At 41.9% G+C, this 26,306-nt stretch overlaps 1 protein-coding gene across 1 annotated transcript in view; it reads left to right on the top strand.

Moving 5' to 3' along the window:
- MAD1L1 (mitotic arrest deficient 1 like 1) overlaps positions 1-26,306 on the top strand; it is a 348,568-nt gene that overhangs the window by 118,400 nt on the left and 203,862 nt on the right. The window contains exon 12 of the mRNA XM_030229927.2: positions 24,401-24,541. Coding sequence (XP_030085787.2) covers positions 24,401-24,541 — 141 coding nt within the window. The remainder of the gene's footprint in view (positions 1-24,400; positions 24,542-26,306) is intronic.

The following is a 26,306-nucleotide window of genomic DNA, read 5'->3' as shown; positions in this document are numbered from 1 at the left end:
GCCCTGGAATCTGATGTGATGAATTAAGTGAGTTGTCTGCTCATGATATTCCAGCATTAATAATATTGAGAGGGGAATTGTGATGGCATGCCGTCTTTATACTTAGCATGGTTCTTCTGGCAGGAGGATATGGGAGGAATGGGGCTATTAGACCCCTTCCAGAGCTAAATCTAACCTGCAGGTAGGAGGTCTTTGACAATCTTGTGTTGCCAAAAGCTGTGCCACTGCATCTCCTTCCATTTATCCTTAGATTTTCTTTTTCCCTCCACACCAAAATTTGTTTGAAATTTCCTTGTAATAGAGGATTATGAATAGCACTTGTCACATTTGGAAGCTGTAAGCCATTGAGGAACAATTCCAGCTCACTCCTTTACAGTCTGCCAGCCTTTCTGCCATTCAAGATTGGAGGGCTGGGTGCTGCTATGGAGCTGATTCACCAAGTCTTCTAACAAGGAAACCTCTTTGCCCTTCAACCTTGAGGATGCTGTGTGAGCTGTGGGCTGAGCAAGGTGTGCCAGAGGGCAGGGCTGGGCAGCCTGAGTGCTGGGAGGCTGCTCCATGTGTGTGCTCCTGGATCTGGCTGGCAGAGGGGGGGAAGTGTGCAGAGCCTTGCTCATGGCATCCCTGTGCTTCCCATCCAGAGCCAGGCTAATGCCAGCTCTGCTAATGCCAGATGGCAGTCACCAGTCATCCTTTAATAGCAGAAAAATGCCTAAATATTGTCTCCAAAACTGGTTTGTTCGTTCTTCCTCCTCGTTCCAGCCTGGCAGTGATCCTCAGGCAGCACTTAGGGACCTCCTAAGAAGATCTTGTGTAGAAAACTGTCAGAACAGATTGCTGTATGGATTTTCAGAGGATTAAAGTTAATTAAAGAGCTATTCCTTGCTCTCATTTCCTTGTGTCTGCCAGCTATTTACATGCTAATGTAGGGTCTTCCAGGGAGAACAGGACAAGTGTCAGCACTGGGCATGTTATCACACATGGAGACAGTAGAAAATGAGATGAGCAAAATATATATATATATAAAATATATATATAAATATATATATATGTATGTGTGTGTAGCTTGACAACTGAAAGCCAGCAGCAGAACTTTTTGCATATTTTCAGTAATGTGTGATCTTACTGAATATAATTCACTCCATTACATCTCACACTGCATAATTTAATACTTCATTCACTATAGTATCTTTACAGAAGGAGTTTTATAAACAGGCAGATTTAACTTTTTCTTTTTTCCCTATCTTGCTCCAAAGAGGAAAGCTCTTACCTGCAGAAGTAAGGAGTAGTTTTACCAGGAGTACAAACCTGGGAGCAGAGGCTTTGGTGGGGACTGGCATTTGCTGCTGTCTTCTTTTAGAAAGATTAAGCAAAGGAGCTGCTCAGCATGGAAGCAAACTGAGAGTGGATGTAATAGTTTTCTGCTCCAGTTGCATTATTATTTGCCCCTTCCATTTTCACATTATTTCAGAGGATTATTTTCTCCTGTAATTTTTCAATATCTTTGATTTTAACACTTTATTAAAACTGCTACATAACAGATGAAATAAAATTGATCTGAGGTTACACTTCAAGAGGGAGTTTAATGCTTTAGGAAAATAAAACCCTCACTTTCTGCATTTTTAAATGAAACTATCAAAACCATCTGTATTGTTGAGCACAGGTAAAGAGTTTTGTCAGCTGCTGAGGGCAGTGCAGATAGTTTGAGCATGCTTAAGTTACACAAGCTTCTAAGGACCAAGGGCAGTTAAAGACATTTGTTTTCTGTAGTTTTTTGTTCCTCGGTGTGCAGGTGACATGCAAAGTGAGTGGCTTAGTAAACCCCAAGTGCCCTTACCATGGGCTGCAGCCCCTGTGTTCCATGTGACCTTTGTGAAACAGCTCTTAGCCTTTCTCTTCATTTTATCCTTTTGTGGTTTTCCTAGTGGAAAACATGATGGTCTTACTCTCAGATGTCAGGTGGCTGTTCTTTGGCCTTGAAAATCAATGTGACATTTTGTGAAGGAGTTAAAAGAGGAGGGAAAAGGAAAAAAGAACTTTTTTGGAGACTCGTTTGGGGGCAGGTGAGGGGAGAAGGTCACCCACACTGAAAAGCCATGACTGATCCCCTGCTTGCTCCTGCCTTGGTAGCACAGCTTCCTTAAAAGATGCTCTGAAAGGGGAGTCAGGCCAGAGATGCTCTGGGATTTGGGTGTTTGAGGCTTTCTCTTGTATTTGATATCCCAAATCCTCTCATCAGCCAGGCTGGTGGGCTGACCAAGATGAAATGCTGCTGTGCAATGAGGCTCAGGCTGAATTTCTCCCTGTTGTGGTTGTGTGAATGCCATCTGGGGAGATGCTGCCAGGGCTTGCTACCCAGGTCTGTGCAGGTCAGAATAATTCAGAGAATAACTTGTTCTTGACTCTCCATACCAGAGGAATCCAGTGCTGACTAAATCCTGTTGCAGTGCTTGGGAGAGTTTGGGATGGTGCTCAGAAAAGACAGCACCCAGAATTTCCTGAAGGTGGAGCACACATGGGGCACATTCCTTGTCCCTTACTGGGCTGCCTGGCCCTGGCAGGGCCAGCCCAAAGTATTTTTATTTGTGATACACAAATAAAATAGTAAGACTCCTGATTTTTATATGTTCTGTATTGGTTCTGGGCAAATATGAAAATATTTAGGAAAAAGAGAGAGCTGCTCTTAAGTTTTTCCTATCAGTGTTATATGTGTGCACTTTTCTTGCCATTCATCCATGTTGTGCTTTGTGTGAGGGAGGTTTCTATTTTGTACAGCAAGTGGAATCTTCAGTTTTATCTTGCCACATGCTTAAAGGAAGTTTTTATTTCTGTTACATGATTTTAGAAAGAGATCCACACTTCTTTTGCTGTCTAAGAAATGGTCTCTATTCAATCAGAATTTGGCCTGGTTTGAGACTATGGTGGAGCCACATCATGCAGGAGCACTTCAGCCTTAAAGGGCATTTCTTTAAAAAGTTTCATGTGCTGAGAATATAAATATTTTCAGTAGTGAGAGTTAAGGCTGAACATATTTTTCATATTTTTGCATTTTACTAGAAAAGAATTGAGGGGAAAAAAATTATTTTTCAAGCATTACTTGTGGATTTTGCTTCTTTATGCCATGTCCCTGTTCTGGGACCTGTAAATATATGGATTTCTAAGGTATTTAGCTCAATGCAACCATTCCTTGCTGCTGGGAAGAGAACATGAATCTTTTTTGGGAGCTAAAATTCCAGTGCCCATCTGTGTCTGATTTGTGGGTCACAGGCCCTTCATTCTGTATCCTCACCTTCAGGCTTTGTGATTCTTGGTGATGGATGTGGGTATTGGGAGCAGAAGGTAATTTTAAAGATATAGATGAAAAGAGTTTCAAATAATGAGGTAAGAATTTTATTGTCAGTGTGGTGGCTTTTTTTGTTTAATCAAAATTTTATGTTATTTTGATTTCTGGAGCTTAAATAGAGCACAGCAAGGATCCTAAAACCAAAATTAGATTTTGGCTTTAATTTTTGGGTGTCATCCCTCAAGACACAAAGTAAAGTAGCAACTTAGAGCAGCAAACAACATGAATATTTCAGAAGCAGCATCTTTTCTTTATGCTGCCATCTGTTGATGACCTATGCATAGGAAAGGATTCATTTCCCGAAGTCAAAGGTTTCATTTATCAATGAGATATCATGAGAAAGCTGTGAAATACAAGGGAAATTCTGATGGTTGAGAGAACTCTCCAGCATTATTTTTCTTCCCTCTTGGAACTAAAAATTTCAACTTGGATTGGTTGAATGCAGGTGCTGACAAAAGTAGTATTGTGGGGGAAGAAGTGATGCACAGTACTTACTGTCTTTATGTATATAAACAAAAATTAGCAAATGAAAGAGCTAAAGAGGTCTGGTTTGTTAACTCTGTATGTTTTGAACTTTTGCTTTTTGAATGGTTCTGATGATGGAAAAGAGAGGCCATAAGTTGTGTCCTTGAATCTGTGAGCTGCAGGGAAAGCTCAGATGCTCCCAGCACCGTTTCCATTAATGCATTTTCCTGTCTTCAGTGCAAATGACCCCCAGATATGTGATAGCTCTTAACACATTTTGAAACTCTCTCCCATAATTAACTTCTGATGGACAGAAACAAGGCTGTGGGGGTTAGAGATTTGAAGAGAGAATGCTCAACAGGTTTTGGAAAGGGTGTGTAGAAGTCCTTCTGCCATTCCCATGATTAGGTTTAATTATTTTGAATTGATTGTAGGGTCTTGAGCACGGATGTGTAACGAGCTGTTTGTCGTCCCTCAGCAACGGCCCCTTTTAAAAGCCATCTTCAGTCGGATCCCAGCCAAGCCCAGTGTTCCTCTTTGCTGCTGATTTGCCAGCCTGGCTTGTGCTAAAGCAGCCTCTGCAAGATTTCTGTCAGAGCAGCTCCATCCTGTCACCAGAGGCAGCCTGATGACTCTCAAGCCTCTTGCTCAGTCCACATGCTGCTGTTAGCATCAGCTCAGCCTTTCTGACCCTGGGACGTTTAAACAAAATTTGCCTGCTCTTCCCACCTCTCCATTACTTCCATACTTCCCACTCTGTAGAACCACAGAATGGTTTGGGTTGGAAGAAACCTCAGAACTCCATAAAACTCATTCCAACCCCTTTCCATGGGCAGGGACAGCTTGCACTAGACCAGGCTGCTCAATACCCCATCCAACCTGGCCTTGAGCACTTCCAGGGATGTTCTGGGGGTGTCTTTGTCACTGATGGGCAGCACAGAGCTCATGGTGATGATGATGTTTCTCTGCAGCACGTGAGAGGCACAGGTTTGGGCTGTTAATTAATAATTCCAGTCCTGCACAATGACTAGTCTGATGACAAGTCTCTGCAAAAAAACTCTTGGTAGCCTTTGAAGCAAGCATGCAGAAATATCCTGTTTTCAGCTGTACATATTTTTTTCCCAGAATTACTTCACCATGGCACTGCTCTAAATATGTCTTGTGAGATAAGCTTTAAATCCTGCTTGGGCAAAGTTTATTAAAAATTAACATTTGCATGGGGAGTTATAAAAAAGAATAGGACCTTCATTAGCTTAACATCATCTGAAGTACAAAATAATATTGAATTGCTCTCCAGTGGCCCAGACCAGGCAGACTCTTACTGCCTGCCAGATCTTGAAGCCCAGAAAAGTCGGCATCAATAATATCCAAAAAGCCACACTGGAAACTGCACCTCTATTCCCAGAGGTCCAAGAAAATGAGCTGCTACCACAGGCTAAACAACCTGAACTTATTGGGATGGGATGTTAGCTGCCATTCCTCTCAGCGGGGAAAACTGCAGTGTTCATTAGGCATCCACTCCAGCTGTACTGCTCTGGCAGCTCACCCTGTTTGGGAGTGAAAAGTCAATGCAGGGGATGTAGTTTCAAACAGTTTTGCTTTGTGGAAGTTCACACTTGAACCAACACAACCCCTGGGCCAGGTGGTGCTGGTGTATCCTCACTGAGATTGATCCCATTGACAGGGCTTCTGATCTCCAGCCTCTACAGGAATTCGAGGGAAATGGAATAACAGTAAAGATACTGAGAAAAACAATGGGATGAGAAAGAGTCTGTACAATGGATGTATGTAGAACATGAGTTTTCATTTTCATTTTGTTTTCTAGCCCAGATGACGAATGCGTTCTTTCCCGTATCCCTTTCCTCTTGGGACTGCATGTTGCCTGTCTCTACCTTGCAGCATTTAATCTGTTGTGATTGCCTTAAATGCCTGAGTCTTCACAATATTCACCTTCCCTTGGGCTGCAAGTCAGCAGCATGTGTGTCTTTGTGTTAATTTGTCCCAGTTCAGAGGCACAGCATCATTAGTGAGCCGCCGCCACCACGGTAATTACTGTGGGATTTGGGCACAGCGGTTTGCTCGTGCATTGCTCTGTACCTTCTCTTTAATCTACACGGGCCATCTGCTTCATTTCTTAACTAAAAGTTGTTTTGTTTCTGATTTGGAAGAGTGACTCTGTTGCTCCTAATCTTCTCTGTGTAGAAAAGCCATTGCAGCCAGGATAAATTACATCAGCTTGATAGCTCATGCTCGCTTTTGAAAGATTTCTTGCAGGTTGTGCCCCGTAGCTTTGCTGTACATAGATTTTTGCTTTCCTCTGTGGCTGCAGGGACAGTCAGGGCAGAATTTTGGTAGGACCACTCTGTGATCTTGGGAACTCTTGTAAGTCTGACCACAGCCCCACTGTTGGCTTCTAGCAAAGATTTCCCAATACAAATATAAGTATACATTAACAAAAATGTTACTGGGTGGTTATCCCATGACAGTCCTGTGAGTAATAACCTTTTAAACCCTTGTCCAAATAAGAATTGTGTGTTGGGTGACAAAGCACTTTGGCTCCTGTCTAAAAGGTCTGTTGTGTCTTTTGCCACTGCTTATCTGATCAAAAATAGTGAATTGTTGGACTGATCAGGTCAAAGACCCAAGTTACTCCAAATCTGTCTTCTCCTCTTTTTCTTTTCTCTTCCCAGGACTTCTCCAGAATTAAATGGATCAGCTTTTTGTTAAGAAAAAAAAAGGACTGGTTTCCTAGGCTTGGGCAGTCCTCAGGCATCACAGTAGATTAAGTGGATGGAACATTGATATTGCTGTGAGGAAAAGCTTACTTTTATTTCCAAGAAAAACCTGGTCATTAGATGATGATTTTGAGGGGTGCTCTGTGGTGTGGTCAAACTGGACAATTTTTGATGTTTTAGAGGCATTCAGATTGTAAAATAAGAACAGTGGGGATCTAACAGCATATGTCACTTTTGTTGTCTTTTGGAAGAATTTATAGCCTAGTTTTACCCATAAAGTGGGTTTTGTTTGTTGCCTTTTAAAGATATCCCTGTTGTCGATAAATAAGGTGAGGACTACAGTGATACATTCCTCAAAAATATAAAATGAGAAAAATAACTTCCTTAGGTCTATTGACAATTTATTTTTCTTGTAATGGGAACATTATTTCTGCATGAGCCTCTCTCTCCTTGCCACTGGAAGCTGGTGCATGCAGTTCTGAGACAATGAAGTAGCAGCATCAAATCAGGCAGTTTGCATCTTGGTTTTGTGAAAAGAATAAAAAAAAAACATTATTTCTCTGAAGACGTTGTGGAGTAGAGCAATCATTTAGAAAATGAAAAGATTCTTTGTCTAGGAGGCTCTTCTGTTTCACCCTTTAATCTAAGCAGCTGTCTTTCTCCTTCCCCATGGGAAGTTGTGGTGGGTAAATAACATGGAAATTCATTTGATGATGGAGACATTAGAGGTTGGCATGGACAATTAATTTGTTATTAGACAGAATTAATTTTATTTGATCCTTACATGGTTCTGTTGCTGCATAGAAATTCAGCAGCTCAGTGAGTTATCCCGTGAATGAAGCCCTGGTTTTGCTGAAGGATGGGGCTTTTGGTGGCTCTGACATCAGGGGTGGCTTCTCTCCTCACCTGAGTGTGAAATGGAGCTACAGGGAAGCTTTTGGCTTCGTGTTGCTGGAAGTCACTGTGGGCTTTGTGACCTTAAACTTGAGCTTCTCCCCTTCCTAATCTAAATGCTCTGATCCTTTGCTCAGAACTGGTTTGAAAATATTTCTGAAGCTCCATCAGCAAAAAGCTGACTTGAGAAGAAAATGAGAGGCTTTTCTTCTGAGTTCTTTTGCTCACGTGAGGGATAGGATTGAATATCAGTGGCTGCAGGTAGAACTGGCAATCTTCATCTCCAGAGGGATGGAGATGATGCTGGGATGATCTCCTCATAGTGGGAAAAAGAAGCACCTTTGGATTTCCCTTTTAACTCCTAGAATTCAAAGCCACATTTTGGTGGATTCTGGTGGGTACTGACCATATCTTCTGCAAAACCAGAAAGGAATTAGATCTTCTGATGTCTTTCATGACTTTTGAATGTCAAGAATTTGGAGTATGTGCAACAGGAATGCTTTGGGAATGTTCATACTTGTCACTGTCTCTGCTTCCTTTTACTGCTTCTTTCTGGTTTTGCCCTTCTCTGTGTGTCTTCAGGAGAGGTAGCACCTCAGAAGTGGCTTCACCATGCCAGTGATCCTTTCCTACCCAGGGCTGGTGCACATTTTGGTGTTTTGTTTGGATGAGAATGACCTAATCACTGAGAAGACCCCCAGAGAGCTTTCAGAGATTGTGTTTTAGCCCAGTTCTGAACTGGTGAGTGACCACAACCATTTCATCTTGGGGGCACCACTTTCTCCTCCTGGGAGATGGAGATGGTGATGCTGAGCTCCCCTTAGAGGCTGCTTTAGGATTAATTGTTAAAAAGTGCAGCATAAAAACCTAAAGGTAGCCCTGCACTTGTGCACTGCTAAGTGGAAGAGTTTCATGAACAAGTTACTTATAACAGTGTCCTCATAAGGCATCTGTATTTGCATATATTATACTGCATTTTTCCTCCTGCTTCTCTCCTGCCTTAATTGTCTGTGCTCCAGTTTTCCCCAGACTGGAGAGTCTCTTGCTTGTGCTAGATTGGTGAACTAAAGATAAAAGTTTTTGAAAATGAGACCAAGGACAAAAGCAGGGAGGATGTTCAACTCAGAACTGTAAAAGAAAATGTGAATGTGTTAAAAAGAGTGCCAAATTCAATTATTTTTGTTAACCAGTGAGATCAGAAGAGGAATCAATTATATCATGCAGGTATCTCTCTTTATGAGCTGCATGGTGATAACTTCAATTGCATTTGCTTTTTAAAGTTGACGTGCCAGGAGACAGGATTGTTTCAGTAGGGATGAGCAAGGAAGAGGCTAATGTCATCTGTAAATGGCAGGGAAATACTAAACTCACACATCTTGACAGTCATCTCTTCTGTTTAAAAAGCAAATAAGTGACAAAGCAGGAGAAACTGAGGAATAAAATCACACCTCTTGAAGAAATACAGGGCCAGGCTTGGCGTGCTTTGTTGGAGATGATTTAGCAGTAATTAAATTGGTTCCAACATAGCGGGTAAGACCAAAGATGAGAAGAGGGAGAAAAAAAATCTCTTACTATCCATTAACATGCCAGACTGTTAGCAAGCTTGGTGGGAGAGTGGTGTGTAAGTAAGCATTAGTGATGAGTAACTGCCCTCCCCTTTCAGTCCGCACTGAGCAAGCGCTTCACACTGGCATTAACCACCCCCAGCACAGACAGGCTGTCATTCCTTGCTCTGTTCAGAATCTCTGCTGTCAGACACAGCAGACCCCACAGAAATTTCCTTAATGTTGAATGCAGAATTCAGCCCAGCTCCTGCTTGTTTCCCATCTCTTTTCCTGCCCCTGTGAGGGTCTCACTGTTTGTACGATGCCCCCACGGTTCCTGCCAGGCTGCAGCAGCCCCTGACAGAGATCACCTGTGTGCCTGAGCCTGTGCAAACATTCCATCAAACCTTTCCTCCCAGCCAGCCTGCCGTGGGATGCTGTGCCTCTGGGGCTGCTCTGGTGTGCAGAACAACACACTGCTTATAAATAACACTGGCTTATTTATAACACACTCCTATGGCGTTGCAAATAACAGCCATATCCATCACACAGTGTTCATTGAAATATAAGGGCTTAAAACCACTTCAGAGAACCCCTGTTTCTTCATGTGGTGAGGGAAAAAGCAATTGCTGTTTGGAGCATGGGAGGAGTTGCCTTTGTGTGTCTCTTTCCTGTTGGTATCAGTGGGGTAAATTGTCTAATAACTTCAATTCTAAGCTTTTGAAGTATTTTTATTGTAAAAAGTATTCTTTAAGAATGAAATATGTTTGAAGAGCATGAATGTTAAATTTAAAGAAGAATGATTGTGTTCAACTCAGTTCAGTGGGTGATATTAGAGAGGCAATTACACATGATTTGTGAAATAAAGAGCAACCTCGGCAGAGTGTGGTACCTGCAGGGTTTAACAGCACCCTCTGATCTGAGCTAATAAGAGCAGTGTCTAATATTAGAGTTTGCCTTGTCAGAAAACCCATTAGTGTGCCAGTGTGAGGACAGGGAGTGCCAGGCAGAGCGAGCAGCTGTTTGCCTTTTGGTGCCACAGGAGGAGGCAGGGAGAAGCTCTCTCCAAAAACTTCATTTGTCATGCTGCTGGTTTGCTGTTTACAGTATTAAACTGTTGATTAAGAAAAAGATGATTGAATAGGTACCTTCTTTTAGAAGCATGCAGGCTTCAGCTGGAGATTAATTCCTTCATTTGCTTGTGTTCCTCAGAAGTTTTAAAAATTTTGCATAAAGTTTTTTTTTTTTGAGATGAAAACTTCAGAGCTCTCTAGTTTTCAACCTGTTTATTCTTTTCGTGTCATCTTCCTTCATACACATTGAACTGACAGTATTTTTTCCTTCCTTTCTCACACATCCAAAACCTAAATACAATTAGTTTCCATTCTGTGCCCTCTGGAGGAACAGGTCTTTGTACAAACTTTGCCACAGGCTTGGTGAGGGAGGGTTTTGGATTAGTACTACATTTGTTTTTAAAATTAAAGCTTTTAGAGATTTCTGGTAAAATTTGGTATATTGGGTAACCTGTTGGATGTGCAAATACAGAATATTAATCATAGACCACAGATATTTCTTCTCTGCTTTTATTTTTAGCATGGCTCTGTGAGTATTCTGCATTTTGCTTGGCCCCGAGTTTTCAATTACAAAGTGATTTCTTGTCCTTATTCCCCATCTCATTTATTCCTGGCTCTCCTTCCAGTCAGCTCTGGATAACTGAGAGATATGCTAGAATGGTTCTTCTCAGTTGTGGGAGAGAAATTGATATTTATTAACCATCTACTGAAATGGTAAAAAGCAAAAGGAAAAAGTGAAGAATTGCACTGGTGAATACTGCAGAGAAGCATATCTTCAAATATGTACAAGACTGCTCTGGAGGAAGAGGTGATAAATTTTTTTGCCAGGAATTGTGCTTGCAGGCATGGAGATCATTTCTAGCAGGTATTTTGTGTTCTGTTCATGCTGCCAAGGCACTGCCCCAGCAGCTCTGAGCACACTCAGGATGGATGGACTCTGCTTTGCCCTCTCCTCTCTCCATGACCTTGGTGTCCGGCTCCCTGGGCTGAGGAATCCAAGTGACAGAGCCAGCCTGGTCTTGTCAAGCAGCCTGAGGTGGATGGGATCAATATTTCCCTGAGTGGAGCTCTGTGGAGGTATCAGTGAGATACAAACCTTGTAAGGATGCTGAGACCATCAGAAGATCCATCATCAGAAGGTGCATCTGTACTTCACAGGTACATCAGCTGCTTGTACCTTGTTCCTCGTGTCACAGAAATGCCACTGGAGGATCTTACATGGTGATGACACTGTTTGAAGAGCCTGTTCAGAAATTGGAGGCTTCTGAAGATACAGCAGTAGTATTTTCTTTGCATGTACTCCTTTCATTATGTGTACCTGGAGCTGATGTGATTTGCTCGTGTTCTGAACTGATAGCTTTCCCCCTAATTTTCTTCTTGACTTAAGTGAGTATTAATCATAAACTGTTTCATTAGTAGCTAATTTGATTGAGAGAAAAAGTTGAAAAGATTTGACATCTGCTGTAAAATTTGTCTTACATCTCCCATGGACTCGAGGCAGGTATTTGGCACAGAGATTCTTCTGCATAACCTTGCTTGTTGATTTTGTTTGTGTGTGCATTTAGAATCCTTGATGTGCACAGGGAGACAGGCAGGAACTTATCACTTGCTGCTTTTTGGGTGCTTCTTTACCCTCAAGAAGCTGATGAGAATTAATAACTATGGGCAGCATCTCTGGGACTGCACTGCCAAAAACAAAGCATTTGTCCTGCTGCCTTTGAACATGCTAAAGCTCACAAATGTTGTTATTGGAGGTGAAATTATAAGGACAAGTGAAAAAAGTGAAATGGGAGCAGCTTTTTGGAATAAGTTGAGAGAGAGGGATTGTCAGATGGTCAGAAATTCCAGCTGTGTGATTTGTTCCTGTTACCTTTCACCTTCCCTTCATCACCAAACCAACCCTTTTTATTGTGGATTCAAGTGATTTTTATGGTTATTGTGGAGGGTTTTAAAACAGCCTAAGGTGGATGGTAAGGACACTGTTAAATAATTGAAAGTGACTCCTGAGAGAGGGAAACAAAGCCAATTGCAGGATCACAGCCCTGGCCTTCTGGAGAGAAGAGTCTGAGCTGTTCATGAACCTGCCTGGAAGAATTCCATGGAATATGCTCCTGGAGAGAAGGGGAAACCAGGAGAGCTGGGGAGGTTGGAGAGGACAATATCCTCAGCAGCTTTCAAACCTCAACTGTTGTGCAAGTTTGAGTCTGCCTAGTGCTGATAATAGACTCCATTGAAATGGCATCATCTCCTACAGCACTGGCTGGTAAGATAAAGGTGTATTTGAGAAAGATTGTACTAAGTCAGGAGTGTGCCAGGTTTATTGAAAGGCACTTTATTAAATAATATAATGGTCTTTTCCAAATGGAAGCAGAAGAACCAAATATAGCAACAGCTATGTGACTTTACTTGAAACTTTTAACTTACTTTAGAATAAGAAAAATTGGTCTGATAGTATTACCTGGTATGCCACAATGGACTTCTTTCCAGAGATGGGGCAAATTTAAGAATGAGTGTTGTGGGTTTAAATGCAGTGCAGAAGGGTCTGTTCCCACCTTTTTGTTTTCTTGAAGACTTGCTTGCAAACTCACAATTCTGTAATTCTGCCTCTGGTGGGTTGGGTGTCCTTTGGATTGTCTTTCTGGTAGGTGGAATGCAGTAAAGGTGAAAATTCAACTAAAGTCCCTTAAAATGGTTCAGAAAGTTCTGTGTAGAAGTGTTGCACATGGAAATAGGATAATCATCATATTGAGCACCTTTTTCTGTGGTGTTACATGGCAGGGAGGGACTTTTTCCCTTTCTATCTTTTGTTTGCCAGTTATTTCTGTAGTTTTACCATAGTCTGTACCCTTGGAAGTTGTGCCCAGAGGAAGAAAAGATGGTCTGATTCATTCTCCAAAACGTGGCAGTTTGTTACTATGAAAACAAACCAAAAGGTTTAGTTTGCAACAAAGGAGGTTTTATTTGCTACTGTGTTTCTGTTCCTTACTGAATTTTTTTTGTTGAAAGTGCAAACATTTGTGGTCAAATATTAAAAGGATGATGAATATTTCTGTCTCATACATTTAATCATAATTGTTTTTCAGATGTGTATAATGAATATATTTCCTAAATAATGTTTTTCTTCTGGTAAACTGATTTTTCCACTTGTTTTTAATGAAGCACAACTTCAGTGCTTCACATTTTGTCTAATGGTGTGAGCATAACATTCTTGATGTCAATGGAGTTTTGAGGAAAGATTTTGTTGACTTAATATTGCAGACACAATGGAGAGAGAGAAAAGAAAGCAATGTCATTTTGTCTGTGAATTAATTTTGCAGTGTCTAGTGATACTGAAGGGAAGGTGTTCACTGAGTGGCAGCTAGTGTTAAAATTAGCTTTACTAACTAGTAGGCTATTTTAAAGTAAAAATTTCAGTCCTAAAATGTTTAAATTTGAGGAAATTCGTACATGTGGGCTGTTGTCACAAGAACTGGAGATTCAGGTGTAAAGATAAATTCTCTTCTCTGGTGTTCTCTGCTGCTGTGGTTGAGGTGGGGGGGTACTGAGGAGATCATTTGCTGGGTTTTTGTCATCCCCTGGCTCAGCAGCTTTTGGGAGAACATCTTGTCCTATTGCTGTGAGCATGGCAGGAGTGGGTGGGGAGGTACCTGTTACCCACAGAGAGGTGGGGAAGGGACCCAGGACTTTGTGTCTTCACTTATTCCTCATCAACCCAGTTCAGGCACAGATGCTGAGAATGAGAGCAGCAGTCAGACATGGGTGATGAGAGTGTGAAAGATTGGGGAAGGAGTTATGCTGGAAAAATGATGATTGGACTTGTTGACCTTAAAAAGCAGTTAAGAAGAGGTGACAATTTGAAAGCTCAGAATCTAATGAATGAATGGTTTAGAGTTGTTTGGGAGTTGTTTTCCCTGTCTGTGCAAGGCAACAACAAAGATGTTCAATGGAGCTGAAAGGTGGCAAATTAAAGCCTGATAAAAGAAAATGCATTTTCAAGCAGTGAAAAAAAAATAATGGGATTAATTTCCACCAGAAAACTGGTAAAGTCAGGAGCTTCTCAGTGTTCAGAAAGACTGGATATTTATATGATCAATGAAAGTATCCAGAGGAGTTGTCAATGAGAAGTTGTTTTTCAAATGTTTTTATTAGATGTCATTTTTCTGGAGTTGGGAAGCCCAAGGTGAAGGTGCAACTGGAATTTTGGTAAAGTATTTTCCTGAAGTGGTCTTTGGAGCTGTTTCTCAAACATCCAGTTCTGTTCTTCACCATGTGAGGGTCTCAGGAGGAGCAGGATGCCAGGCACAGAGGGGTTGTGGGCTCCTCTGCCAGCCTGCCCTGAGGTTTGTATGGGATTCCCATGGCAAACCTGAGCAGAAGCTGCAATGCTGAGCACTGAGGTGGCACATTTCCCTTTTCAAATGCAGAAAACTCTTTCAGAAGTGCGGGTCACAAGGTTAAATATCAGCTTCATGGTGCTCACTTGCTGCCCAAGAGCAAACTCTGAAGGTGACTCCTGATTAAGCTAATGAGGCACATTCTGTGGGTGTTGGCTGAGCTGTGCTCTGGGTGAGAGAATAAACTGATCCTGGAAACAGCCAAGGAGGTGTTGTGTGGTGCAGTTTCCATCTTTTAAAAGAGAGAGGTGTTAAAATAAGCTTTCATATTTTCCAAGGGTACAAGTTAAAACATGGAACCCTCATCACGTAGGTAATGTGAAACATATGATGTAAAATTAGTATTTTTACCTCATGCAGGAAAGTGTAGAATTTTAGTTTGGAGTGAAGGCTTTTCATTGCTTTGCTCTGGGTAAATCATTGGGTGTGATTAAATAATCTGGCCCAGTCTTATTGTTGGGAGCATGATTTGGATGTCAAGTGACCCTTTATGGTTCTTATTATTTCAAGAAGAATATATTTGGATATTCTTTTGCTTTCTAGGTGGGTCATGTAGTAGAGAAGCTGCACCCTGGGCCAAATTTCAGTCTCAGTTCAGTCTTCTCTCCCTGGTGTCCTCTCTGAAGGACAGGAGGGGCTGCTGGGCTGCAGGGGCCAAGAGCTGTGTCCCCTCTGCCCTGATAGATAATCCTTTATAATAATGCAGATATGCTATGGGTGACCTGGGAGATAACTTGATGTATAATTTGTGAAACTCTTATTGCAATCACTGATCTTTTATACCCTGGAGGCAGTAGAGGGAATGTTTTATGAATTAAGTATGGGAAATTATTATTATCTTCTAGTAAAGTAGTCAGGTGATGTATATTCAGAAACTTCACCTAAAATCCCTTTTTCTTTGCCTTGTTCAGAAAGCCACAGCTGAGTATTTCTGGAGTTGTTGACACATCATGGGGGGGATCAAGGAATTACTTTTGGGTTCAATGGAATGTGCTGTCTTGGATTGGATGAACTGGAGTCAGATTTTTTTTTTTTTTTTTTTGGTTTCTTTCTTAGCCTGAATACCCTGGGAGCAGAGCCCAGGTGATGGGGCTATTCCTCCTCTGTTCTTGCAGAGACAACTGCACTGGCTTTGAGCACAGTTCAGTTTACTTTTCTCCCAAGTTAATGATATTTAAGTGGTTTAAACTGCAGGAAACTGTCTGTTAAGAGCTTTAGAGGCCAGTTCCTGGGTTACTTAGTAGACAGGAGGAAAAAGAAATCCGAGTGTAAGAAATGAACATAGGGGTGAAATTTTATACATTAGCAGCATTAAAATCTCATGTTCCAGCACAGAAACTTTCTTTTTTTCTTATTTTTAGTTCTCTGTTTTTTTTTAATAGGTGAGTAGCATATTAGTTTTGTATTGCCAGTGAGGATGAATCCATTCCCTTGTCAGCTGTGTGCTTTCCCTCTGGCACTGATGGTAATCTAGTGGCTAGATTGAAGAAGGGTATGTTGAGAGGTTTTGGGGTGTTTTTTTAAAGAAATTGCTGTTTGTCACATGTGAACCATGCCCATGGTGTCAGATGGGGAGTGACCCTGTGCTGAGGCAGGTGAATAAGGCAGCTTCACACACAAGATTGCCACTGCCTGAGAAATGGGACTATGAGAAATGACAGGGAAAAGAGGGATTTTTGGGATGGAGAGATGCCAAACACACTGAGACAGAACAGCAGGCTCACTCTGGAGATAGGCAGCAGTGAGTGTTCCAGGAGAGGGGATCTAAACTAAGAAAAAACCATACAATTATTTCCCAGCAGCAGGAGGCTAAGAAACATAACTAAACATGTTAAACTCACTGTGAAGCAGGAGGACCCCAGGGGTATTTTAGTCAGATAATATTTAATTTGTTGCAGTGTCAGTTGTATGATTGCTTGTCAGCTGGCATATGGATGTGCTATAAGCAAAATGGGGCTTTCAGAGAGCATGCACAATTTTCCAGAAGATAGTCAAGCAGGAGATTTATCAGAGACAGATTAAAAGAGTTACAGTGGATTTATTTGCTCTGGTCCATTGCCAGGATCTAAGGCAAGCTGAGCTCTCTGCAGAGAAGTGTTGCAGGAGAGGGACAGGAGCTAGAAGGGAGGACCATAAATCAGGAGGAAAACCTAGAGAATCCAAGAGCATGTGAGATGTACACAGGTATTTGTAGGAGTACTTTTAAACTGCCAGCTGAACGTTGGCCAGAAGAGCAATTGGATTGTAGAGTTTCTCCAAAACTTAAGAATGGGTGGTTGAGAAGCTAGGAGTGTCTCTGAATGCCTTGTTCTGGCACCTAAAATGAGTCTTTGATCATCTCTCTCATGCTCTCTGCCTGATTGTGCCCTCTTCCCACCAGGTTCCTTGAGTTGTTGCTTTCTCCAGACTTCCAGCCTCAGGAGGAAAGTTGCTTTTCAGCCTGAATGATAACCTGACTCTCCTAGCAAGAAAATGGCTCTAAGAGTGTTGGAAAGCAGATGAAAACCATCCTTTGCAGAGAGATGATGGGACACACAGGGATTCCTGGTTTGCTGTGTGCCTGTGGTTATGTACACCAGCTTTTCTGACCTCTCCCCACCTTTCTGTTAGGTGTGGATGGAGTTTCTTGGACTTCAAAAAAAGGAATATTTTATTTTTCTTGGAGAAGCCTCAGTTGTAGGGCACAGCACATCTGAAAGGCTTCTTTAGAGGTTAAATTCATCTTTAGATTCCTGCAGTAGCTTTATATTGGCTTGAGGGGCAAAAACACCAGCAGAGTGTTGATATATAGACAGTCACATTTGAGAATTAAGGATACTTTAAAAAATGTTTCCTAATGGTCTTGTCAGGGCAAGGATAGTGAAATCTGCTGGATGTTTTTATTTTTATGAAGTTAACAGGGTTTTTTTTGTAAATGGTGTTTTAATTGAGGTCTTGAGTAGAAAGTCAATGGTGTGTGCATACATATGTGTCTGCAGTCAGTTCTGATTTGCAAAGTAATGTGAAAATAGGTCAGCCACAGAGAGAAGTGTTGGGAAATGGCTGCAGCTGAGAAGGAAGCTATTTGTAGGCTTGGGAGTAGAAAATTTTGGCTTCAAGATGATTAGTACAGAAGATGAGAGTGCTAAGAGGAAGGGGAACCATTTGCCTTCTGGTCATCATAGTTGCTGCTGAAGGCAAGGAGGGGTTGAGAAGTTTCTGGTAATTTAATTTTTGCTGGCTTTGTTTGGCTGAGAGCTCTTGGGGTTTTGGTTCCAGAAGAGTCCATTAGCTCCTGTGCTAATTAGCAGAGGGAGCTGAGGGATAAGAGCAAAGTCTGACCCAATGTGTCTTTAGCCCCAGCAGTCCCTGCAGGGCTGGTGCTTCCTGGGCCTTGCTGTTGCTTGATTATTGCTTTTCCCCCTACACTTTCCATAAGACAACAGGATTTGAACATGGAAGAAGTTACTTTACTTACTTTACTTCCAAAGTAAGGCTTAACAGCCCTCAGACTGGGGCAGAACCTGTGAATTGTCAGCATCCCTGATCCCATTCCCTGGTTAATGCTTTTTTTAGGGTGTGGAGCATCTTCTGTATCCTGGTGAACCTGGAGAGGGCTGCACATGTTTCCCATCAGGAAGGCACAAACAGACAGCCCTGAGAAGGGGCAGATTCCCACTGATGCTGCAGCCTGGTCGTGGTGCCTGGTGGCTCTGCTGGCACACAGCACTCAGGGCTCTGGGCTTTGTTTCCATGAGCTTCATCATTCTGATACAAAGTCATTCCTCTGAATTACAGAGATGTTGTTGAATTGTAATTCTCCTCTTTGATAAACACATCACTGCAGTTAAGATTTATCACATTTATTATTTGCCTTTATTCAGTAGACAATTTACCTGTCAAAGAAGGAAATTAGACTGTTTTCATATTATTCATATTAAGGCTCAGTTGATTGTTTCTTGTCCTTAATTCTTCTCTAGCTGTTTGCAATTTGATTGGTAATGTTTTTTTTCAAGTATTTTATGAGATACTGAAATATTGAAGTGATTTATAATTGCCAGATTCTGTATCCTCTCATCCATCCTTCTCTTAAAAGGTTGGGTCTGTCTGTCCTGTTTCCAGTTGCTGTCTTAACATTTGTAAGTTCCTCAAAGGTAGTTGCTCATGGACCAGAGATTAATGTAATTAATTTCATCAAGTAACCTAAGAATATATTTTGTCAGTAGGTCCTGACACAGTCTAATATATTTAAGTATTCTTTATTTTTAACCACATTTTGATTTATATTCCAGTGCCTCTCACTGATTTTAATGTTGTTAAACATCTGGTCAAGCCTCACGTGCCATCTCCCTTCTTCTATATATTAGTTTAAAGCCAGAAAGCCCAGACCTCTGTCATACAGTCATCTCTCTCTTTTATTTGTGTTTTTACAAGAAATAGTTAGCTAAATTATACCTGATTGCAAATAGCACCTGTTTGATGTTGAAGCTCCATATCTTTCTTCAGTCTTGAAATTTTCCCTTATTACAACTAATTTGGATTTAGGAGTCTGAAGATGAAGAGGAGGGGGAAGAAATCTTGCCACTGATTTCTGATAATGAAGCAGCCTGTTAACATTCCTCAGAAATTATCATTAATTAAACAAAAAGCTGATGTAATACTTGGGAATATTTCTGTACCATCAAAAAAGCACCAAGTGAGAAGGGAAATATTCTACAAAATATAATTTTGATTCCACTGTACAGAATCTGTCTCCTCTGCCAGGCTCTAACCTGTGCACAAGTGAGAGAGCAAGAGAGCTGTGCCATTGGGTTGTGGATTAATAGTCAGAGTTCACTCGCGTGGAAATAAAGCAGATTTTACTGTGACTAGAATGTGTCATTAAAAAGCCATTATTGGAACTGACCAGCACAATTCCTGCTCTCTCATTGCTAATGACAAAGCAATCTGTTCTTTAAAAACCAACAACCCTGTATTTTTTTGAAGAGAATGGTGCAGGAGACTCACCAGAACAGAAACGGGGTGAAGAGAGGCAGTTGAAAGATTTATTGATCAATAAACCAGACAATTACAGCTTGTTTATAAAAGGACAAAAATAAAAAAGCCACCTCGAACCTCAGGCCTGCGAGCAACCCTGAGACTCTAATAATGATAACTCTGGCATCCAGCTTGAAACCATAAAAGTCAATAGGAAGATATAGGATTTCAATAAAATTATGACACTAGATAAACTTTACCCCAGGAACACATTTTCCCTGGGTGTGTGACTGACTTCAGCTAGATTTGTAACTTTAATTTCTTTCTTATTGATTTTTCTTTTCTTCAAGTAATTAGAAAGCCTGTGGTGAATGGGGTGTGTGTGTTTGAAGAGGGCTAAGGAGCAGCAGCAGAGGCAGGCCCTGAACTTACATGTATGTATATAGGGTCAGAAACCTTTTAATGGTGTTTTTGGCTATGTTTGACTCTTCAGCTACTTCCCACACCCAGGCAGGAGTGGCTCTGATGCTCCTCAGTGTGCAGGTGTCTGTGGGCTGCCCTGTGATGTGCAGTGCTGCAGTGACTTGGGGAGTGATGATGATGATGGTGCTTATGTTGAACCCTTCTTAGTTCTTTCCCTAAAATTAACCCAAATGTCCTGGAGGACCCCACTTATATTCCTGCTGTTTCTAAACCCCTCTGGGGTGTGAAGGCTGCAGAAAGGGATTTACTCTGAGCTTCAGGCTGCTTGTCAACTGGGTCAAATTTTGGTTTTACATAGAGGGACTAGAAGAGCTGGTGGGAGGACTGGGGAGAAGCTTCATCTTAGGGGTGGCATTTTGCAGAGGTGCCATCCTGTTCTTTCCCATAGCACGTTTTCAAGGGATTAGCTCTAGTTTCTGGTTGAAATGATAAAATGTGTTTTCTTCTTAGTTACTTATGCAATAGTGGGAGGAATATTTATTTGATGAATGGGCTGGTGCTGGCAGAAGGAAGGGAAACTGTTCAACCTTTGAAAAAATCACTATCCTTCCTCTTTTTCAAACTTACATCTCCTCAAACACAGCTGCAAGCTGCAGCTCCAGGGTTTGCTGTAGGGCATTAATTTCCTAGGTTTGTAATGAATATCAAAATTATTATTCTGCATTTAGGGCATGTTTGGAATGAGCTGCATTTCTGTTCAGGTGTTGATTTAGAACTGGTTAAGGTGAAGATCACCTGGAATTGTGCCAGGGTAGGGCCATGGGGAGTTAGCAGAGATTTCCCCTGTGCTGGGTGAATTTTGAAAATTCCCAGAGGAACTGCTTTTTAGTAATTCTGATGAATACTCTCCAGATAAGAAGCAGCAAAGCAGCTGTATTAGAATAAGGTTAGAAAGGGCATCTGAGAGTGCCTGGGGAGGATTTTGATGGGTTGTGAAGAATGAGGAAATACTGCAGCAATTACTAAATTAGGATTACATTTTAGAGACTCTTTTTAGACAGAGGACTTCTCAACAAGAACCTCTGTTTCCTGCCAAACTAACAAAATCTTTAGGAGGGAGGGAAAAGCTTTTAGTAAGTGCTCTTGATGGGGAGAAATTTAAAAAATGGAGCTGGGGACCACTTGGAAGCTGAGAATTGATTTCACTAACAGTATTAATATTTAGAAATAATTAAAGAGGCTAAGTAAACTCCAGGATCAAGTGTTTAATTGTGTCACCCTTTAATTCATCTTTTCAGAACTTTTTTTTTCCAATGCAGCTTCTGCTGTGTTTACCATGTGTGATTTTTTTTTTTTTCTTGACAAGTTTACTCTTTGTTTTAGAGAGATGCTTTGAAGGGCAAGGGCTGTGGTTGATTTTAGGGGAAAGACAACCTGTGGGGTTGGTCATGCTCCCATGCAGCTCTCCCATGCTCACATAAAGGCTGGAGTTTGTCCTCCTTGTACTCAACAGCCCATGAGCTGCTGGGGTCTTGATGGGGATGACTCAAATGAGCTCATATTCAGCAGTTGATTGGAAGCCAAGTGTGGTGGGAGTTGCCAGTGGTCCTGTTTGCTTTTGAAAAAACACCAAGGATTTTGGGACTGCCCCTGGTGCAACGGAGAGAACATAGCAGTGGTGAGCTATCATGTGGATGAAAGATGCTTAGGAGAAAATTAGGACAGCAGAGGAGCTTGGAGTGCAGAGGAGAGAGGATGCTGTAATTGCAAATCTAATTGCAACAACATGCAAATCTCAAACCAATACCTTCACTAAATGCTGTCACTAGGTTCTCTTCTGTGCTCTAGAAAGTGATTTGGCTGTAAATGGGGAATGGAATTCCTCTTCCTAGCAAAAGCAGTTTGCTTTATGGAGAATGCACTGGGCAGAGTTGGTGATGTCTGTGGGTACTGGAGGGGGAAGAGGAGATGGAGAGATCCTGTCCTGCTGCCTCTCTGCTTAACAAGTTCATTACAAGGCAGGTCTGACTTCATTTGGGTTTTCTTCTTTTTCTGTAACATGGAAGTATCTCCTTTCCCATATCCATCAGATGAACAGTTCTAAACTATGGCAAAACTATTGCCCTGGAAAAATATTTCTCTTCAGTCAAATCTGGGCTAGGAGCTGGTAATAGCTGCTGGTACTATTTATGTTAAAACCTGTTTTTCTTTATAATTTTATTCACTCAGTTCCTGTAGCCCCAGGCTGTCCTTCACTCTTGGGGTCCTTTTACCTGCTGACCAACCCAACTATCTTGGTTGACCTTTCAGTCCATGACGTGCTCTGAACACACTGTACCTCTGGCAGTGCCCCCAGTCTAGTTGTCACACCTTGAATTTGAATGTTCCTTCCCTTCCCACAGAGACATTTGCTATCCACATTCTGACTTTGACCTTTGGATTTGGAAGGAGGAGGTAACCTTTGTTTCTGGGCTGAGCTGTCTGATTAGTGGTCACCTTCACTATCTGAAATACAGCCTTTTGCATTTAGGGGTGTGGGGAAAAGGACCTTTTTTCCTGCCCCAATAATTCCTGGTTTGCCCAAGTGAAGCTTTTCAGTGCAGCTGAGCTGGGTTTATGAAGGCTGCACTGGCCTGGGCTGAATGTGAACTGCCCAGCTGTACAGCCCAGGGATCTTCTGATAGTACTTTGTCTGTGATGGCAGAATTCCCAGCAAGGAGCTGGTTTGTCCAGACTGCTCCTGCATTTGTGTAGCAGGGGAGGTAGCAAACTTCAGCAGTGAAAGGTGGGTAGCACTGCTCAGGTTTCCTCAGAGTTTTGGCTCTTTGGGTTTATGCCAAGGGCCTGTGATGCTTTGACCCTTCAGTGCCTGGCAGGGAGACATGAGGTGCTTCTGAAGCTGGGAATGCATTAGGAATATTTCAGCCAGCAGCCCAAACAAAAAGTTTTACATTTAGCTCTGAGCCCAAGCCTTGTAGTTGGGGAGCTGCTGTCAGGGAGGGGAGAGGGATCCTTCTGTTTGTCTTTCTCTGCAAATGCCTCGTTATAATTGCCAGTAGATAGAGAAGTGAGCCAAACACTGCCTGCCAGACATTAACCTCTGAAAAAATGTTTGTTACAAGCACTGAGTGTTGCAGCACCTAACAAGTGATAAGTCACATACCATTTTGAGGATATTTGCTCTCAGCCACTTTGTTCGATGTCAAATCTGTTTCATTTCTGTTGTGATAATTCTGTTCTTTCTTTGCTGAGGCTGTGGCAGGAAAAATGTCAAGTACAACGCTAAATATTTTGCTGAGGAAACCCATTCAGCCATGTTGAATTAGAAGAGTGTCTCCAGGAAGAAGGCAGGCTCTGTTTTCAGTTGCCATCTGCTTGTTAGAGTGTCTGCATGTTGCTTTCCTGCAAAGGATGTGGGTATTTTATACACATGAGAAAGTCTAATTTTTCACTTTTCACAGCAGCAACATTTATTAGAACTGTGTGTTTATCTATGCCTCGATGCTGATATGAAGACAATGAGTGTGCATCCATCAGAGTTGAGTTGATGGATAAAAGAACAAAGTGGATAAAGGTGCAGAAGGCTCTTGGAGCACACTCTGGGGCTTTATCCTTAAAAGTTGTTGCTGTTGTTCCTGGCAGGGTCTATGGTCTGGGCCTTTATCCCATGTGGGAAATGGATTTGTAGAGACTTCTCTAGGCCCACACTGTGCATCTGTATGCAGGCTTTGAGATAAGAAATGCTGACTTAGAAATGTCGTGGAATAGGACAGATACTGTTTAGAGAGAAATGGAGCTAGAAACAAGTTTCAAAGGATGGCCTTGCGAGTAAGGCTAGATACTTTGGAGAAATAGAGCTATGAAAGATACATTGTAGTAGGAGTAGTTTTAGATGATTGGCTTTAAAGCATCTACAGCGTGTTGTGGCAAAAAGCTGATAGGCCAAGAAACACTTATAGTGTATTGTAATTAGGAAATAGTTGACTTCTGATTGTGATGGTGTGAATTATAACATCTGTATTGTCTCACCCTTTTCATGAGACTGAAAATGGAATTGTCACCCTGTTCTTCTGAGTTCTTCTAAGTCTTCTGATGTTTACATTCTTGTAATGAACTTTCTCACACACTTTTCTCTAAATAATTATTGTTTTACATTCTTGTGCAGTGTTATTGGAGAGGTGGCACTGTCATCCTCCAATCCACTGTCACTTTTGAAAATCTATAAATGTTGGAATCAGAAATTAAAATGCCCTTCTTTTTACCTTGGCGATTCCAGTGTCCGTGTCGGTTTATTTCATGTCCTATAGCAACATGGATAAAAGTTTTTAAAACACCTCTCAGTTGCCCCATCCCTGGGTCAGAAAAGGGAATTGTCCAACAATCCCTGAGTTACAAGTTTTGCTGCTGTTCCTGGCAGAGTGTGTGCTCTGGTCCTTCATCCCTGAGCGTTTTGCTGTTCTTCCTGGCAGGATGTGTGGTCTTTGCTTTCATCCCTGAGTGTTGTGCTGCTGTTCCTGGCAGGGTGTGTGCTCTGGTCCTTCCTCCCTGAGTGTTGTGCTGTTGTTCCCGGCAGGAGCGTGATGGGATGCGGGCGATCCTGGAGTCGTACGACAGCGAGCTGACCCCGGCGGAGCACTCGCCGCAGCTGAGCCGCCGCATGCGCGAGGCCGAGGACATGGTGCAGAAGCTGCACACTCACAACACCGAGCTGGAGGTAATAAAGCAGCATCCTGCTCTAAGCCCAGGGGTGGAGGAGTTGAGACCTCTAAGACTGAGTTGCCTGGTGATGGGATCTGCTCTCGCGGGAACCAGATTTGCGGTGTTGGCGCTCCAAAATTCCAGGATCAATAAGAGGCTCTGCAGCTGAGGCTGGCAGGAGCCAACCATAATCATCTTTGGGTGTTCTGAGTGTGCTGTGCTGCACTGCATGGCTAGAGGGGCAGCCAGTCCCTGTGGTGAAAGGGTTGTGAAGGGCTAGCAGGTGTGGGGTCTTCTCTGTGGTGTAATCTATCACATGTGTAATCAAGGCTCTGCTGAACACAGTGTGAGCAACTTTTCTTTGCAACAGCTTTACTTTAAGGATGAAGAAGTAAAGTATGTGTTTGCTGTAAATTCTTCTTGGGCCTGAAAAACCCAAAAATATTGGTCACTATTAAGTGCTTTTTACTAGGTTTTCTCTAAGAAAGAAAACGTTCTGTCCAAAGATAGAAGTATTTCTGAAAGGAATTCTTACATTCTCCTTAGTTCTCTTTTTGAAGTTTTGGAATCTGAAGTGTGACTGTGGTGAGCTAAAGTAAACCTGCATTGGCCAAATTGTTCCTCTCTTCTGTTGTGCTTAGTGGAAAGGGCTTTGTGGCCATGAGTTGAAATATTTGGAATATATCTGTGATCTTAAAGCTTGGCAGTTTTATTACATCAGGCTTTACAATAGTCATAAGTATGTGAGTTTTTCTTCATGTGTAATTCCATCATCATGTAGATTTTGATGCTATAACTCGAATGGAGTAGAATGGTGGAAATTGCTCCTTGAGTTCATGCTCAAGACACAGAGAACTGTCTCACTCTGCACAAAACTCTAATGTTTCTGGCATCTTTAAAAATGCTCTTTCCTTGTGTTGGGAGATGGGGATTTATTTCAGGCACTACTGGCTCCAGTGATCTTTAAATCCTTAGGACATCACCACATGGTGTAGATCAGTGTCCTGCTGTAGATCCATTTCATTGCTGTTTCTCTGAAAAGTCTGCAAAGTTTTGGGCAAACTGACAGAGAAGTTAGCTGGTAACACAAGATAAAGTGGAAATTTGCCTGAATTCATCTGCCTCAGAATATTTCTCTGTTTTTGTCTTTTGAACACTGTATTGCTTCCCAGCAGACAGAGCAGGATTCAGTGATGCTGACATAAAGGGATAGGTGGCTATTTTATCCTGCACCCTTAGTTGTTCCCAACAGTGGCTCTAGGTTGTTGCAGGGAGATTTTCTGAATTGTTTCCTTGAATGTATCAGGTGTGCTGTGTTGTCTTCAGGCAATAGCAAATTATATTTTCTTCTTCAGATGAAAGCATGGAATAGTGTGGAAACCATTTGGTTCTACCCCTTTAATTATTTATAGGGAACAAATTCTAATTTTATTTTCATGGATATGGATTAAGGGGTACATGGAAAATTTCAGAAAGGAGATGTGTTCTCTGGATGTTTGTTGTGTCTGATGTCAACCTCTAAGACTTTGCTAGAAGCAGGATTCAAAGACCTGATATTTTCCTCCCAAAGTACAATTTTACACTTCAGCTTGATTGTGTTTGCCTTTCTGACTGCAGTGCTGGCTGCTGAATCCCATCTGTTTTGAAATTTTGGGGAAAAGTGTTTTGTTCCAGTAAAAACTTGAAAACTGGAAAGTGAAATTGAGGTACATGCAGAACCCCTGGTGCTTCATCATCAGGAGCAGCAGCTGTAATCAGCTGCCAGTAGATCAAAGCTGCTG

The sequence above is a fragment of the Serinus canaria genome, chromosome 14 (assembly GCF_022539315.1).
Source record: "Serinus canaria isolate serCan28SL12 chromosome 14, serCan2020, whole genome shotgun sequence".
NCBI lineage: Eukaryota > Metazoa > Chordata > Aves > Passeriformes > Fringillidae > Serinus > Serinus canaria.
This window is presented reverse-complemented; position numbering and strand designations above follow the sequence as displayed.